Source organism: Elephantulus edwardii, unplaced genomic scaffold, assembly GCF_000299155.1.
Source record: "Elephantulus edwardii isolate Elephantulus edwardi_28Jun2011 unplaced genomic scaffold, EleEdw1.0 scaffold00308, whole genome shotgun sequence".
Taxonomy (NCBI): Eukaryota; Metazoa; Chordata; class Mammalia; order Macroscelidea; family Macroscelididae; genus Elephantulus; species Elephantulus edwardii.
The window spans coordinates 2,463,737-2,481,027 of NW_006400058.1; the positions used below are offsets into that span (position 1 = coordinate 2,463,737).

General features: G+C 48.5%; 2 protein-coding genes across 2 annotated transcripts in view; one reads left to right on the top strand and one right to left on the bottom strand.

The window, feature by feature from the left end:
• Positions 1–10,676, top strand: part of SAMD4B (sterile alpha motif domain containing 4B) — a 24,332-nt gene extending 13,656 nt beyond the window's left edge. Inside the window, exons 3-12 of the mRNA XM_006901084.1 lie at positions 2,971–3,210; positions 3,697–3,806; positions 3,935–4,021; positions 4,676–5,015; positions 5,725–5,810; positions 6,623–6,741; positions 7,264–7,462; positions 7,624–7,747; positions 9,725–9,808; positions 10,015–10,676. Coding sequence (XP_006901146.1) covers positions 2,971–3,210; positions 3,697–3,806; positions 3,935–4,021; positions 4,676–5,015; positions 5,725–5,810; positions 6,623–6,741; positions 7,264–7,462; positions 7,624–7,747; positions 9,725–9,808; positions 10,015–10,043 — 1,418 coding nt within the window. The 3' untranslated portion in view covers positions 10,044–10,676. The remainder of the gene's footprint in view (positions 1–2,970; positions 3,211–3,696; positions 3,807–3,934; positions 4,022–4,675; positions 5,016–5,724; positions 5,811–6,622; positions 6,742–7,263; positions 7,463–7,623; positions 7,748–9,724; positions 9,809–10,014) is intronic.
• Positions 10,677–12,264: 1,588 nt separating this feature from the next.
• Positions 12,265–17,206, bottom strand: PAF1 (Paf1, RNA polymerase II associated factor, homolog (S. cerevisiae)). Its single transcript, XM_006901085.1, has 14 exons — positions 17,006–17,206; positions 16,173–16,202; positions 15,986–16,078; positions 15,426–15,547; positions 15,266–15,332; positions 15,077–15,178; positions 14,887–14,992; positions 14,738–14,806; positions 14,522–14,625; positions 14,327–14,443; positions 14,104–14,232; positions 13,056–13,161; positions 12,862–12,952; positions 12,265–12,780 (listed from the first exon to the last, which is right to left on the bottom strand). Exons 1-14 carry the CDS (start codon positions 17,050–17,052, stop codon positions 12,380–12,382), a joined length of 1,584 nt encoding a protein of 527 aa, XP_006901147.1. The 5' UTR covers positions 17,053–17,206; the 3' UTR covers positions 12,265–12,379.
• Between the last annotated feature and the right edge of the window lie 85 nt (positions 17,207–17,291).

Genomic DNA, 17,291 nt, shown 5'->3' on the forward strand with positions numbered 1-17,291 from the left:
GTTGGTGCATATATTTGAATGATAGTGGTATTCACTGGAGTTGCTTTCATAGTTAAAAAAGTCATTGCTAGATCTGTCTTGAAGTACAATATTGTCAGTGACAGGATAATACCTATACGCATACAAGGAAGTCCAGTGAATACCACTATCATTCAAAGGGTTTAAATGAGGTAACAGTAATAGCAAACCCTGTATTTCTGTAAGTCTGTCTCTATGCTGAGGATTTCTTAGATAGGCACATGTCCAAGATTGTGTAGTTAATGTTGTTGTTGTTATGTGCTGTCGAGTTGCTTGTGACTCATAGCGACCCTATGTACAACCGCCCTAAACCCTGCTCTATCCTGTGCCAATTGCGCTGTCTGATACACCCATCCCAATTACCCGAGTCACTGAATCAGTCCACCTCATAGAGAGTCTTCCCCTCCTGCGCTGTCCCTCCACCCTCCCAAGCATGATGTCCCTCTCCAAGGACCGGTCCCTCCTTACATGTCCCAAGTATGTCAAATGAAGTTAATAGGTGACAGAAATTGGGATTTGATCTCCTAGGCCTCAGTAAGTTAAAACTATATTCTCAGGGTGCCTTCAAGGACATGAGGAAACACTTTTATTTCAAGCAGTTGGAAGAAACAGGAAACCATTAAGATATTTTTTAGTAGGGAGCCAAGGATTGGCCTGTGAGGGCAGACGGGTAGGTTTGGAGCCCTGCCAAGTACAGACGAGTTTCTTAGAAATTGAAAGGCATTGGGTGTTTGGCTGGCATACCTGTTTTTATCATTCTCGTGCAGTGGCCAACCTCAACCCTAGTGCAGGACTAGATACAGTTTCTCAGGAACTGCACGGTCATTCCAATCTGGGTAATTTCCTGTCCTCTGAGTCTCTCCTGCCCAGGAGTTGGTGAGAGGCACCAAGTCAAGCAAAAGGGCCTGTATTCTGGAATCCCAGGGTCTAGAGTGTGCCAGTTCCTTCAAGTACTCTTGAGAAGGAACAGAAGTCAATGTTGAGGGGCTTGGAATGGAACCCCTGAAGTTAGTACATTGCCCTATCCCTCAGGTGACTTCCTGATTGGGAGTGTAAATATTGCCACAGATGAGGAATGGTGCCTTTGAGCCTTCTTCTGGTCTGGGCATCAGAGGGGCATTAGCAGAAATTCTAGTCTTTCCATCAGAAATAAGCTGGCTGATTCTGTCCCTGCCTTCCCACTCTCTGTGAGGCAAAGGTGATTTTTCTCATCTATTGTGTGGTGAGATTATTTGTTTTTATTTCATTTTCTTTTTCTCTAGGCTGACTTTTGAGTACTTCTGAATTCCCTGTGTTGAGCTTAGAGGCCTATCACCACCTTTAGGATTGTGGATACCCCTTTTGTTCTTTATGAGACGCTTTTGAGGACTCTTGCTTGCCATGTCCTGGTCCCAATCCTGGGGATTCAGAAGTGATGGTGGATTTGTTGTCCCACAGAACCTAGTCCAGTGAACCAGGCAAACCAAAGAGGAGACCAGTAAGTGTTGAAGTTGAGATAGCATTGCAGGGGGCTGAAGAGGAATCAAGGAAGGAATCAAGAAGAGGGAGTGCTTTCTCAAAGCTCTCAGACTGAAGCAGCTAGTGGATAAAGGTGGAAGAGCAGTGAGGTGCGCATAGGAGTAACATTGTGATGTGGAAGTCCATGGAACCTGGCCTGTTCTCGAAGCAGTTAAAAATCCAGATTGACCCCTGCCTCACAAGAGGATAGGAGAGAGTGTGTAATGTCCTGTGAGAAAAGCTTTGGGTCAGTGACAGGTTTAGGCTCAGTGACAGGTGTTGAGGATTTAGTGTATTTCATTCACTTACTTGATAAGTCCTGTCTTGGAAGGAGTGCAGCCAAAGTGTCCCTTAGAGGCAAGGATGGTGAGATTTCATCTCACTTATTTTATGAATGTGAAAAAGGGACCAGTCCCTAGAAAAGGACATCATGCTTGGAAAGGTCATTGAAGGAAAGGAAGACTCTCCAGGAGATGGATTGACCCAGTGGCTGCAATAATGGCTTAAGCTCAGTAGAGATTACAAGGATGGCACAGGATAAGACAAATTTCAACATGTAGAGTCAAGCACAATGAGTCTCACAGCACCTAACCACCACAAAGCTACTTCTTTGGGTCAGGCCTCATTCTAAATGCTGAAGGTACAAGAGTAAGACAGAATAGGTCTCTACTGTCATTACCTTCCTCTTCTCGTGGACGTCACAACTAATAGACAAGTATATGATGAAATCTGAACATTTCACATTGTGACAGGTACTATGAAGAAGATAAAGCAGTAATAAATGCCAGGACTGGGAGTATAGTCAAATAAGTTCTCTGGGAATTGATGGTTAAAATAGGACCTTAGGGAGCCAGCTGCTAAAAGCAGAAGGACAGGAAGTCAGAGCAAGTACAAAAGCCCTGAGGGTGAAACCAGATTATAGGTCTTCAACAACAAATGGACAAGGACAGGGACTGGAAAGGCTTGAGCTTGGAGCGAAGTGGTAGAAGTCATGACATTAAAGATGAGCAGAGACTGAGTTCTGTAGGGACTCGGGTGCAGAAACCTTTAGATTTGATCATCATAAAGGGAAGCCACAGGTAGGACTGGAGCAGGAGACTGACTTGACCAGATTTGCATTTTTTGAAGGATCAGTTTATTTACTGTGAGGTGAATAGTCTGCAGGAGTCGAGAATGAAGGACAGAGACCCGTGAGGAGACTCTGAGCAGTTCCAGTGCCAAGTGTTAGTGGCTTAGATCAGGGTACCAGCAGAGTGAGAAAAGTTGCAAACGGCTTTTGGGTGCAGCAGTGGGGATGGACAAGCAGTATCTTATTAGAGCCTCCCCTTGGAAGATTTCTGGAGTTGAGCCACTGTTTTAAGGCACTGGCCTGGGGCTGGAGCCAGGAAGGCTTGATCACCTTTGGTCAAACCACCAAGCCTAATTTCCTTCCTACTTTTATCTCCCTTTTGCCAGGTCTCCCCTGCCAAATCCACCCCAGCCCGCTGAAGCGCTCCATGTCACTCATCCCCACGAGCCCCCAGGCCCCTGGTGAATGGCCCAGTCCAGAAGAGCTGGGGGCCCGAGCTGCCTTTGCCACGCCCGACCACGCACCGCTCTCACCCCAGAGCAGCGTGGCCTCCTCTGGCAGTGAGCAGACGGAGGAGCAGAGCTCCAACCGGAACACTTTCCAGGAGGACGGCAGTGGCATGAAAGGTACAGCATGAGGAGGGCGGTATTTATACTCTCTTCCAGGAGCATCTTTAGAACTCCTAGAAGGGAGCCCGTGACCACCACCCTGCCCGTACTCCCTACCCTTGGGCTTTAGAGTAAACAAAGAGATCTGGCTTCCACCCTCAACAGACCAAAGTTTAACAAGAAACCTGGACCTAGAGTTAATTTAGAAAATTACAAGAACACTTACAGAATGTTCACAGTAAACTTAATATATACATAGTGAACTAGTGCAGAGCTGAGTCTTACCAAGCCAGGAAGGATGTCTGGTTTAGGGAAGACTGCCTAGATGGGTCTGGCGTTGCAGATAGAAGTGACTCATGGACCCTTGCCTTACCCCAAACTACCCCCCAAATGCCTGCAGCTTTTTTAGAATGGCTTTGCTTTATGTCTGATCCAGCCCTATAAGCTTCTCTCTGCTCTGTCACAAGGGCCAAACTCTTGACCTTTCACCTTCATTTTCCACAGACGTGCCCTCTTGGCTCAAGAGTCTTCGCCTGCACAAGTATGCAGCCCTCTTCTCACAGATGAGCTATGAAGAGATGATGACACTGACTGAGCAGCACCTAGAGTCTCAGGTGATGCCAAGGGATATCATGGGGGTAGAACCATTTTGTCAATACCTCCTCCCTCCCTTAGCCCCTTTTGGGACACCCTTAAGTACTTCAGCCTATTTCCAACTTGTTATTTTCTTCTCTTGCCACAGAATGTCACTAAAGGTGCCCGCCACAAGATAGCCCTGAGCATCCAGAAGCTGCGTGAGAGGCAGAGCGTCCTTAAGTCCCTGGAGAAGGTGAGGATTTGATAGTACTATATCTAAAGCCAACTTATTCCGAGTGGCCTCTTTGCTGGTTTTCTCCCATGGGGCTGAGTTTCAATATATAGATCAGCATCAAAGAGTTTTAGTAAATGACCTACAGGCTCCTTTCTCTGGCTTGGTCTATGTCTCAAAAGTCTTCCTTTTGTCTTCTTTATTCACCTCCTTTCCCAGCTTGTCGCCATTTCTGACTAGTCTTTTTGATAGAATGCAGTGTTTCCCTATGTCCATAATATATCTCCATTTACTTATTTCCGATTCACTCTCCTTCTGTACCTTCCTCATTGGATTACATTCTCCCTCTCCTTGCTGCTTGCCTCAGTCTTATTGTTTTTCACCCCTCAGTGTCTTGGTCTTAAATAGGCTCTGCCTTTGTTAGAACCCTGAGGCCCTAGCATTAGACCACCTTCACTTTGTTAAACTACATCTTTAGAGAAAACAGGGGTTGTGTATGTTCGAGTGTGTCCTTAAATAATGTGCAGAGCTCACAGTAGCCTATGTCTTCTCTCTGTGCCCAGCCCAGCCCTCTCAAGTTTCTGCTGACCCCACATGTGTACTCATTCTTTCTCTACCTATGGGTTCCTTTATCTACTTTTTTCTATGTGACACTAGTCTGTGTCTCTTACCCAGGATGTGCTGGAAGGTGGGAATCTGCGAAATGCTCTGCAGGAGCTGCAGCAAATCATCATCACCCCCATCAAGGCCTATAGTGTCCTCCAGGCCACCGTGGCTGCTGCAGCTGCTGTCACCCCCACTGCCAAGGATGGAAGTCGGGGGGAGCCGACGCTGCCAGGTGCTGAGCCTCCCCTGGCCCATTCTGGCACAGACAAGGGCACTGAGGCCAAAGACCCTTCAACAGAGAGCTTCCCCCCTCCATCAACTCCAGCTCCTGCTGATGGCAACGAACCAGCTCCGGCTCCTGTCGCTGATGGAGACATCCCCAGTCAGTTTACACGGGTGATGGGCAAAGGTGAGACTATCCAGAGCACAGTGAGAATTTGTCCTTGGGCAGGGAGCCGTATGAACCTCAGAATCCAAATACATGTTAAGGGACAAAGGAGGCTTTCTAGAGCAACCTCTAAACTAGAACACTGCAGAGAATGCCAAGACTGAAGGTGGTAAGGCCTCTTCCCTCAGGAAGTGCTGAGGCTGATGGTGGGAGATAGGCCTCACCCTCAAAGGATCTCTGCCCTGAGCAGAAAATAGAACATTTTGTAAGTAGAAATTAAACAGTAAATACATTAGGGTGAATCAATCAGTTCTCTCTTTGGGGACCCAAAGTGCACAGTATGGGTATGGAAACTCATAATAGTCTTGAGTAGTCTTGGTCTTTGCTGAGGCAACATGACAAAGAGTATTTTATAGTTGGAACCAGATCCTTTAGCTTGTTACCTGGAGCAATGGCTTAACCGGTCAGAGCACCAGATTCCTGAAGTTAAAAATTATACACTGACCAACTTGTTGCAAGAATTAAAATGAGACAGGTAATTCCGTGGTCAGTGCTTTCCATCTCCTTATAGCCTCATAATAAACCAGGTCCAGGTGCCTGGGGCTTGGTTGATGCTTATCCAGCCTTCCACCAAGCTGAAACTGTACCAGCCATCTGGGTCCAGGAAGGCTGGCACATGGCAGAGAGCAGCCTGAGTGCTAACCACCTCGCCTTTCCCAATGACCCTCAGTGTGCACTCAGCTGCTAGTGTCCCGGCCAGATGAAGAAAACATCACCAATTACCTCCAGCTCATCGAAAAGTGCCTGACTCATGAGGTAAGACCTTCTCCAAATACCCCATTGCTTTCCTTACTTGTCTAACAGGGCCCTCCTGGCTTGTCATCCTCTGCCCTGCCAGCTTCACATCTCACCAGTGATGGGGTTCAAGTAAATGCCCTGCTCTTCATATTCTCAGGGCCTTTGTACATCTTCCTTTTTGAAGCAACAGGTCCTCTCCTTCCTACTTGCCCCTCAGCTCTCATTTCAAATCTCTATATCCCCTTTTGGAAGCAGGAGTGGCATCCACTTCCTAAACAACATACCCCTAGAAACTCTGTGAACTTTGATAAATGTCTGTAGTTGTAGAGGGGCTTCAGGCCTTTTGTTCCTAAGGTCTCTATGAGTTGTGCTTGACTTGACGGCAGTAACAACAACAATATCCCCCTAGTGGCATAGGTCAGTGGTTCGAACCCACCAGTGCTCTGCAAGAGAAAGAAATCTTTCTTTCCATAAAGATTTACAGCCTCAGAAGTCCCATAGCGGTTCAACATGAGTCACATTTGGCACATCACCCATGGCAGTAGGTTTGATCTGGTATCTCTCAATACCTCATGGACACTTTCACCAACCCTTTACACTAGTTTAAGTTCCTTGAGGCTCCTGTCCTTCTCCCTCCCAGCACTTAGCACAGCTGTCACTACCTGTGTATTTTCTTCTTCATCCAAACTAATCTCTGCAAGCACAAAGCATGAAATCAGTATTGAGCACGTTGCTGCAAATGACAGCAAAATGTGTTTCTAAGCACAGTCGTCAATTTAAAAGTGTGCGGCAACGTAAGTACTTCTTCCTACCTTGCCTCACATTTCTAGGCTTTCACGGAGACGCAGAAGAAACGCCTGCTGTCCTGGAAACAGCAAGTACTAAAGCTCCTCCGGACATTCCCTCGCAAAGCTGCATTAGAGATGCAGAACTTCCGTCAACAGAAAGGGTATGCAGGCAGCCAGGCACTGGAAGCCCTCCCTTTCTTTGCTCTTGCTGGCTGACAGATTGGTAACTAAAGGGGTGGTTGCATTCTGGGCTAGGAATCAGGCTGTCCTCTTTCAGTTACTGGTTAACTTTACACAAGTCACCTAAAGACTAGGAAGTGCCCCAGAAGTCAACACATATAAAATGCTGAACTGGCAGAGAACAACATACGGCTTCAAGATCAGGCCCTTTTACATGTACCTGTTCTCTTTACTTGGTCTGCAAGGAGCTCTGGCATCACTTCTCTCCATAAATAAATGATAACGATACCACATTTAATTGAAATTAGTGAGGAAACCTGTGTTCTTCTCATCTCTGCCCTTGGGTAAAGGAGGCAGACTATAGGAAACAGGGAGTAGAAAATCTTTGCTTCATGGGGGGTTCATGCTTTGTCTTAATTATTTCAATGGTTGGGAGGTGAGGAAAGGGAGGAGAGTTGTGCACCATTCTCGTAAACTAACAACCACCTTCTGTTTTCTTATAGCTGGGCATTCGGCTCCAACTCACTCCCCATAGCTGGCTCTGTGGGGATGGGAGTTGCTCGGAGGACCCAGCGGCAGTTCCCCATGCCTCCCCGTGCCCTCCCACCCAGCAGGATGGGCCTCCTAAGCCCCTCAGGCATTGGGGGGGTCTCCCCCCGACATGCTCTCACCAGCCCCAGCCTTGGAGGCCAGGGCCGACAGGTGAGCCTGGTCTAAGGACAATGTCTGATAAGCTTCTAGAGTTGAGATGCCTGTCTGTTTCTATGTAGACCTGAGTTAGTGGATAGGGGCCCTTTTGCAACTGCACCACACCTAGGTTTCTTCCCACTCACCCTCTTCTCTCATCCCTATGCCCTATGCAGAATCTGTGGTTTGCCAACCCTGGAGGCAGCAACAGCATGCCCAGTCAGAGCCGCAGCTCTGTGCAGCGTACCCACTCTCTCCCGGTCCACTCGTCACCCCAGGCCATTCTCATGTTTCCTCCAGGTAAGAGTCCTCTCCCTTCCCCCAGGGACTCCTCAGAATACCCTCCCTGCCTAGCCTTGGTCTGGTCTGTGGCCTGCCATCCTTTCTCACTGCTTGATACCTCTCCCACTTCTGTTCACCACACCACCATGCTACACCTACTTCCTCTAGCCTGGGTTTTCTCAGGCTCTTTGATTTGCTTCTTCCTCTTCTTTCCCCCCCTTTATTTCACTTATTTCTCTCAAGATCTTTTTTCACTTGCTCACTCTGAATCAAACTTTCTCACTTCTTTCCCCCACCATTTGCATGTTTCCTTTCCCCATCTTCTATTCTTGGGTCTGTGTTGGCTGATTTACTCAGTTTAACAGGGTTGAGTGCATGGAACAGGGAGAGTGCTGAGTTCTCTGAGATAGGAATTCTTGCATGATCAGTTCAGTCCACCAGCATGTATTCTAAAGACAGTGAGCACACAAGAACTTTGATGTGTGCTCAAAGAAACGCTTGTGGACCAAGTTCAACTCTAAAAGGTGTTTGAGGTAGAAGAATTACCTTAGCTTTCCTCATTGCCTGGTCCGGAGATAGGAAATCAGAATCAGGGTTAATGTAGCACAGGGAAAGTTAGGGAAGTGCTAGCCATAGCTCCCTGCCTTGTAAGCATCTTGGGGTGAATCCTTAACTTGTGCTGGGCCTGTTTCAAGGCAAAGAGACCGATAAGACTGGTCAGGAACAGGTTGTCTCTGGAAAGATCTTTAGATTTGCCATTGACCCTCAGTTCTTCATGTCATTAGCAGCCAAATTATTTGACTCTTAAGATCACGTGGACTACATCTTCCCATGACAGGAGATTCAGTCTGCCATGCTTACAAGACCCAGCATCTGTATACAGTTGTTAAATCAATGAATGGGTAAATTGCAGAGGCAAAAAACTTTTTGCTGCCTTACTGCATGCTGGGCACCATGTATGACAGTTTTTCTGTCTTATATTGAACCCTGCCACTTGGATATATGGTGGCACTGACGTTATTGGATGCCATCAAGTCAATTCTGATTCACCCCATATAACAGAACTGCCCCATAGCATTTTCTTGACTGTATGGAAGCAGATTGCTGGGTCTTTCTCCTATGACAGAGTCATTGAGAGGGTTCAAATCACCACCCTTTCTATTAGCAGATGAGAGCTTAACATTGTGCCACCACAGTTCTTCAGTACTGATGTTATTGCCATAATACCAGTCAGCCACCACGGTTCCTCAGTACTGATGTTATTGCCATACCAGTCAGGAAGCTTAGACTCAGAGGGGTGACTTGTCTGAGTTTTAGGGGGAAAGAGAAATTTTACTAAGGTAAAACATTCATAGAAACAGTCTGATAGCGGCCAGAGATCATGGTTTAAGAGGGACTGTGATACAAAGTGAGGCTGTAGAGGTGAGGAGGATCTTCTAAAGCCAGGTGAAACCACCTGCTTCCCAGTGGCAGTGCAGAACTGAGATTGTCAGGAAATGGCAGATGGGCTGGGTGCAGGAGGCAGTGGGGCTGTTCCCAGAAGCCAGAACAGGTGACTTTTTAGATGGGCAACTTGAAGACAAGTTTCATGGCTGTTAACCCTTTGTGCCCCATATTTCCAGGACAGGAAGGGTTTTCATTTCTGTACCAGGTACCATACAAGTCATCAGTCAGGGAGCATGGGGCTGCCCAGTGTCTGGGCAGATACCCAGACTGCACCCAAGGCAACATGCAGTCTGTCTTCAGAATAGGCAGAACCTGGGTGTGAACTCCGGGGAACCACACTCTCAGCTTCTCACCACTCTTTCCATATGACAGGTAGGCTTTCTCTGCCAGGCCCCTGGACTCTTCCTCTCTTTCCCAAGACATCTCTCATATGCTTCCTCTTGCAGTTTTCTGCCAAGTGGGCCCATCCCCATGCTCTGTCTTCCTGACTTTTCCTCACTGCTCTGGTCCCATCTTCACCACATCCACTCTCCTTCTCTTTTTGTGCAGACTGCCCGGTCCCTGGGCCTGACCTGGAGATCAACCCCACTCTGGAGTCTCTGTGTCTGAGCATGACAGAACACGCCTTGGGTGGTGAGCATTTCCTCTTCCCCTGACCCAGCTCCCACCTACCCAGCATCTTCACCTCTGAACTGAACAGCTCAGAGTCTTCCTGAGGGGTCCCTCGGGGAGGCCAGACTCCAGGGAGGGCCTGGCTGGGGTGACAGGCTACCTGAGTGCCTGTCTCAAACTTCCCATCAGCTCCTGATAATCCTCCCTTCCTCCCTTTCTCACCACAGATGGGACAGACAAAACCTCCACCATCTGACGTGACCCAGAGCCCAGCGTACCCATGGGCTCCCTGGGCGGCGGGCAGGGCCAACCCCCATCAGGTTCCTCTGCAACAGCGAGAGGGTGGACTGGCTCTATACATTCTAATATTTTTCTACTTTTTCACCCTCTTAACTTTTGTTTAATATTGGCACCCCGCCTTGCCCACTCCCAGGCCCATCTTGGGATTTCTTCTGAGCCAAAGGGGACATGTAGGGGCAGCCACAAAAAAGGGGGCAGGGTCAGGTCAGCCTCTCTACCCCTTCCCTTTCTCATTCCCACCTGGCCCAGTCCCATCCTGGCCTCCTCCAGACTGCTGACCATTGCTCCTCTTCAGGGAGCAGACACCCCCAGAGACAAGCTGACCCACTCCCTTGTGGAGCCTGCTCAGAAGCATTTAACACGGGAGAAATGAGTGGGGTAGACAAGTTGTTCTCCAAAACATTGAGAGGAGTTAGAAGCAATGGACTGAGGAGAGGAACCTGTCTCTCCTCTCCAACTTCTTCCTCTTCCCCCCATCCCTATTCATGAGGACAGGAGCCACCTTCCTCTCACCTCTTTTTTCCCTGTTTATCAGAGGTTCTCTACAATTAATTTCTTAAGCCTATTTAAGATACATATTTATATAGTTCTTAACGGTTTTTCTCTGATCATTCCCTTTCATTTTTAGAATCCCCAGGCCTCTCTTTGAGCCAAGACAGGGGGAGCCTGAATTTTATGAGGAGAGGGCAGAGCCCCCTCCTCCAGATCCCCCAGCCCTCCTCCCTGCCCCCCTCAGCCCTGGCTCCCTTGGCTACAGAGGTTGAAAGTGAGGAGCCAGGAAAGCCAGTGAGGTCAGGAAGTCTGTTGCCTTAATGTGCCCTTCCCCCACTGACACATATCCCATCTCTACTCCCAGATTTGACTGGTGAGAGATTTGAGGGTAAGGAAAGGGGATTGTTTGGTTTTTGGTTTCTTTCCCCATCCCTTATTTTCTTTCCCCCTTCCCCCTCCCCCCATTATGTCAAGACCTCACTAAAGTGAACACTATTATTACCCAGAGGGCTGGCCAGCCCCTGTGTCATACAAATCTCTGATACCTGTTCCTACTAAGAGGTTGTGCTGGAGTCCAGGTGGAGGGAAGAGATTCAGGGGTTCAGACTGTGGGGATGCCAGGGTCCCCCTTTACCAGCCCCTTCTCCCTTTTCAACTCACCCCCCTCACTGGGACATTCTCAAAGCTTTTCACACCGAAAAGGAAAAAAATGTTATTTTTAGATACATTTTATGAATAACTTTTGTTATGAATATGGCTGGAAACCATTGTGTATGTTATTAAAGATACAAAATGTTGGGGGGGGAATTAAAAACCACCACCCTCCCTGTACCCTCACTCATTCCCCAGACCTTCCTACCCCTGCCCTCTTGGTCTGTGGAACTCCCTCAGCTTGTGTCGAGGGAGCCAGAGGGTGGGGCGGCCCTGGGAACCTGCCTCCAGGTCCCCACCTCCTCTCCCAGTGCCAGGCTGGGTGGGGTGTCAGGTTTATTTATGTACCTCTTGCACACTCATCAACCTATGCAAGTCCCCCACCCTGGCCCCTCCATGTTTCTGTGCCTTTGCTCATTCCCCTCAAGCTCCCAGGGCATCTCTAGTTCCCCTCCTGCTAACCCCTAGAAGCAGGGACAGGGGCCTCCTCATTTGGAAACAGTAAGGTGTTCTTCCTTTGGAACCTTTGCCTCCATTCAGCCATCCCCATCTTATTCACTGGTCAGGATTTACTGGCACTGGGAGGTGGTGAGGGACACCCCACACTCACAAAAGGAGGCAAAAGCTGGGCCCCTCAACCCACTGCCCGACAGCAGAGTGTGCAGGACGCAGGCGGCCCCACTCTGATGGGCAGAACCCAAACCCTCTCCTGTTCCCCTTCCCAGCCCTGGAACCCTCACTCTGATTTCACCCTCACTCTCCCTTGCCCGGAGCCCCACTGGCAGAATCAGCTTTGAGTAACTGTACAGTTTTTCTCGCTGTTGGAGAAGACTTATTTGTTGGAGTTTCATTTGTTTAATGGTCTGGGCTTATTTTGGAGAAAAAAAAAGAGAGAAGAAAAAAGGATTCTGACCTTTGTTATGCTACATTTAATAGAAAATCCAGTCCTGTGACCCCTGTGGCCCACTGAGGCTAAAGCCCAGGAGCAGCTGGGATGGTGAATCAGGTGGAATAAGAACACAGGAACTGGGCTGGAAGTTTTCTTTATTAAGAGCAAAATTTGGGGTTGGGAGAACAAACAGATCACTAGAAAAGTGCCTTCCTGCCGATAACAGCAGTGTCTGTGCCAGCCCTGGAAGCCTTGGAGACTTAGTCACTGTCACTGTCAGCTTCACTGGATTCTGAAGGTGCAGCTTCACTGCCATCTTCCTGGGCTGAGTGCTCACTGCCACTGGGGAAAGGACTGGCACTGCGGCTACCGCTCCGCTGGCCACCCACTTCACTGCCACTGTCCGAATCGTTGTCACTGCGGCGGGCCCGTCCTGGGTCCTCATCATCAGAGTCGGCATCGTCCGAATCAGCATCACTACCAAAGATCTCCTCCTTATCTCTGGCAGCCCGGGCCTCGTCCTCACTGCTCTCATCTTCACCACTGCCACTCTTGTCACTCGCCTCATCCCTGTCACCTTCTTCCTGTTCGCTCTCACTGCCTGAGCGTTCATCTTCGCTGCCCTCTTTCTCGCTGCTGCTGCCCTTCTCTCGCTCTTCATCTGTGAGGAAGAGGGAAGTGAGATATAGTCCCTTCTACTCTCCTAAGGTCCCTGGATTCTGGTCTGTCAGACTAGCCTTACCTGAGCCCCCAGCTTCCTTCTCTTCTGTCTCCATCTCTTCCTCCTCCTCCTCCTCAGGCTCATGGTTCTCCAGCTGGGCCTTTCGTGCCTCCTGAAAATGGCAAGATTGGGAGGGTCACTGCTGGACCACTGTCCACTCCTCACCCCCACCACCTTCCCTATGTACGTTCCCTGGGCATAACAGTTCTCATTACCTGAGCTTCTAGTTCCTTCTCATTCATATCCCGGTGTTTGACCACAAGCAGAGCATTGGTACCAGACTGAACCCCAGCCTTAGCCCGACGCTTACTGAGGCGGACCCTGTAGGGGAAGTGTGCAGAGGGTGTGGTTAAAGACCCCAAGTGAGGGGTTTGGTCTGCCTTGGTTTACTTCCCTATCAATGCTTGGACAAAATGAGGTCAAATAAAGGATATTAAAATTCAGTGCTTGAGGACCACATAAGGCAAGGATGCCTCCCAAGGTAAAGATGTAGTATTCTACACCATCTTTTAAAAACATGAATTAACACTGAAGAAACCAGGAATCTATGGCTGTGCTGGGCCTTAGCATGTGTACACACAAACTCATGCACACAGAACAGTGGACCAACAGGCTGGAGCTGGGTCAGGATGCCTCAGAGGTGGGCCAGAGCTTCAGGTTATCCAGATCCTAGCAGCCCACTGCTTCCTAACCTACAGGATCAGAACATGTGATCCTTTAATTTCAAACTAAAGTTCACACTTTCACTATTCTTAACTAACACAACAGTTACTAGCACCAAAGCAAAGGTATGAACTTTTAGCCATCAGGGAAGAATTTTTGGAGCCTTGGTACTCCACTGTTTCCTTTAAAACATGTATGCTAATTCCGTTTCAAACCTTAGTTGTTTTACTTCCATGTGAAATCTCATTAATACTAGGAGAAATCTGGCTATTTGCCATACACAAAGGAAAAAAGGCTTTACAACCCTCAGAAGACCAGAGAGTTAAGACCCTATGGACCCTAACACTTCCCAGCACGTGCAAAGCTGCCAGGAGTCGAAGTGACTTAACTGCCAATAACTACCACACACAAAAGGCCTAAATGTCTCCAGTATTAAAATACTTTCTTCTGTCTACTCATGTTAGAAAAAAGATCAACCCACACAGGTGAGTAGCTTTTGCTGCTCTTGCTTACAAGGGCATCCTTAGGTACAAATAACCCCATATGCCATGGGATGACAATAGAGGCCCATACTGATCCAAGATGAAATGTGTTGGGTACCTTGTCTCCAATTCATTGTAGTAAACTCCATCACCCTCTCGGAAGATGAAGAAGTAGTTTTCTTCATAGCCCTTGCTAGCCTTGTTCTTCACATTCCAGTTGTACTCCCGAGCAATCTTGTAGTCATACCTAGAGATCAAAGTATAAAATCAACCCTGTTCTTTAATATGAAGGAGAAAAGGGAACACGTTTGTCAGCCTCAGAATTAACCCCAAGCACATACACATCATCTGGTGCATAGTCCATCTCCTCCTCCTGATCCCGCTTTCGTTTCTTCAGTGTCTCTTCCACAGGCAGGAAGTAGGCCACAAACTGGTTTCCTTCTTCATCCATCATGCCCCTAGTTGGGAGAAACAGTGAAGAGTGAGGATAAAGGGGCAATAGAGTAGGCTGAAATGGACATCTTAAGGCCACTTACCTGATCATAGCCTGAGACATCATCTCCAGTGCAGCTGCGCCGCTTGTGTCCTTTGGGGCTGGGTCTGAGTCAAAGATGACCTGGGCACATGGGTTGATCCACATCTAAATAGATGGAGAGCATGGGATTAGATTAGAATAGGCAGAGATGGGAGGCTTGGCCTTGGTCCCCAACCTTGTTTTGTGGCTGTCCTCAGCCTCCACCCCTGGATCTAACCTTAAAGTCTGGGAAAACAGGCATAACCTCCACTGGTGTCACTCGTGGCTTGCTGTAATGCTGAGAGATCTGATGGGGACAAAAGCAGGGTAAAGAGGACAATAGGCTCTGGAACCACGACAGTCTTCCCAGTGCAGCCCCTGAATTACCGACTTCTGGGCATCCTCAAATGTCTTCTCAATGGCTGTGATCTGGCTATCCCTGTCTTTGTATATTTCTTCCTCAGTGAATTGCTGTTTCACAGAAACTCCAATTCTAGGAGGGATGACAGAGAGCTTTAGGGGGCCACAGAGCACATCCAGAATCTCCACCTTCCTTCCCTATCTAGCTACAACTTACTTGACCTCAGGCTTCTCGTTGGAGATGCCATAACGGTTGAACTCAGTGGAGATGTATTCAGTCTTCCGCATCCAAGGCACCACTTTTGCATGCTGTTGGGATCTGGGGCAGAGGATTGGGGCCTCAGGACCTCACTGCCTTCCTGCTTGGAGAACCCAGCTCAGCCCTCCACTCTTTGATAACCTCTACCTCTTAGAGCTTGTAGGAGCCTGAATCTCTTCTTCCAAAAGTTTCTCATCAGCCAGATCTAGGGAAACTAGAGGAAAGTGAAAGGGTAAGCAGAAAGATTATAAGGGAAACTTAGGCCTGACCTTAGCTTGCCTAAAGTGGACCCTGTCTCACCACACACCATTGGGGTCGATGCGGTATGTGTCAGGGTTGATGAGGTCAATGGTCACCCCCAGATCTGGCTCGGTTAGTAAGTCATGTTTGTGCTGTTTCTCCAAGGAAGTTGCTTTGTACTGGACAAACCTGGTGGAGAAACATGCCCATTAGAGTTTCTTCATTCCAACTTTACCCCTCATCCCTACTCCCAAGATGCTTCCTTTTGGACGGAACTCAGAATGGAACGTCCCTCTCCAAACTGAGTCAGAAAGCTAGCACCTGAGGGGGGAGAAAACTGCTTACTCATAGATATATTAAGTACCTACTACATATTTTTCTGGTGGCGTAGGGGATAAGGAGTTTGTGTTGCCAAATTCAAGGCAAGTAGTTTGAATCCAATAGCTGATCAATGGGAGAAAGAAGGATAATCTAAACTGTGGAAACCCACCGAAGAGTCAGCTGTGAGTCGTTTCCAGCAATGAATAATGAACAGACATACTACTCTTGACCTAAGGGGGGGGCAGCAGTCTCCACCTTGACCTTAATCTACTGCATTGCTCCCTTAATCCCTGATTTCAGCCTCACCTGTTCTGATCAAAAGGGTAGGTGATGAACTTGGGATCGAAGGGGATGTCAGGAAGGCTATTGCAATACTTGACTCGGCAGACCACTCCAGACCTGTGAACACAGAGCTCAAGACCAGACCCCTGAGCCCCACCTCAATCTTCCATTTCCCTCTGTGCCCCCTTCCTGGAAAGCATGGGGGGCTCACCTCTCAGGCAGAGTCCGGTGGGAATTAGGCCTAGTGTGGAAAAGAGATGTGAGTGTAAGTGGCTTCTCTACCCTTTTACTAAAAAAGAGAGTCAAAAGCTTTATCCGCTTTGAAAGAGCTGACCTCAAATGGTGTTAAAGAAAGCCATGTACTTTAATCTTTGTACATGGTGGTGGTTAGGTGCCCTCAAGTTGAATTAACTCACAGCAATCCTATGAACAAGTCTGAACACTCCTATTCTGTGCCATCCTCATCTCTGCCACACTAGAATTCACTGCCACAGTCACAGTGTCAGTCCTGGTTGAGAGTCTCTCGCTGACCCACCATCTTTGCAAATATGATGTTCTCTCCAAGGAAAAGCTTCTCCTAGCAACATGCCCAAAGTATGAGACAAAGCTTTGTTATCTTTGCCTCCACGGAGCACTCTGACTGTACTTTCTCCAGGACACATGAAACTGTTCTGGCTATTTTTCATGGGATATTCAGTACTCCTTTTGAGAAAAAATTCCAAATGCTTCAATGAATGGGGCCATAACAAGAATCACATTCCTAAATTAACTATTTTTTAAAAAGAAGTCTCCAAACGCATAAATGGAGAGATCTTAAAAACTCAGTCTCGTTTGAACAGTGCTGCATCCCTGAACTAAATGGCAGAAGGGAGTTGCAGCCCGTTCCCAAAAGGTGCCTAGAGACCCCGCCCCCTTCCCCAAAGGTGATTATTCGGTGACGTCATTGTCACACCCAGGGGCTGATGACGTAGAAGGCTCATTCGCGTGCTGAGAACCCCCTTCGAGCCTCATCAAACTTCCTGGAAAACTATCGGTGGCGCCTACCTGTGGCCGTCCTCTCGCTGGGCCTGGGTCTGGATCGTGGGCGCCATAGCGACGAGGCGACAACGGCCTGAACAAGGTCCAGGCTGTGCCGCGGGGAAAAGAGAGGGGCGTGCCGACTTCGACGGACGCCCGATCCTAGGCCAGGCGGTCTGGCGCCGCCCCCCGCGGGGAGTGAATAGGTCGAAATGAAGAGTGGGCTGAAGAGAATTCCGGATGAAGTGCAGGTAAGCGTGCAGGCAGCGCCAAAGACGGACTCGCAGCTTCGGCTCCACCAACGGCCGCCAAG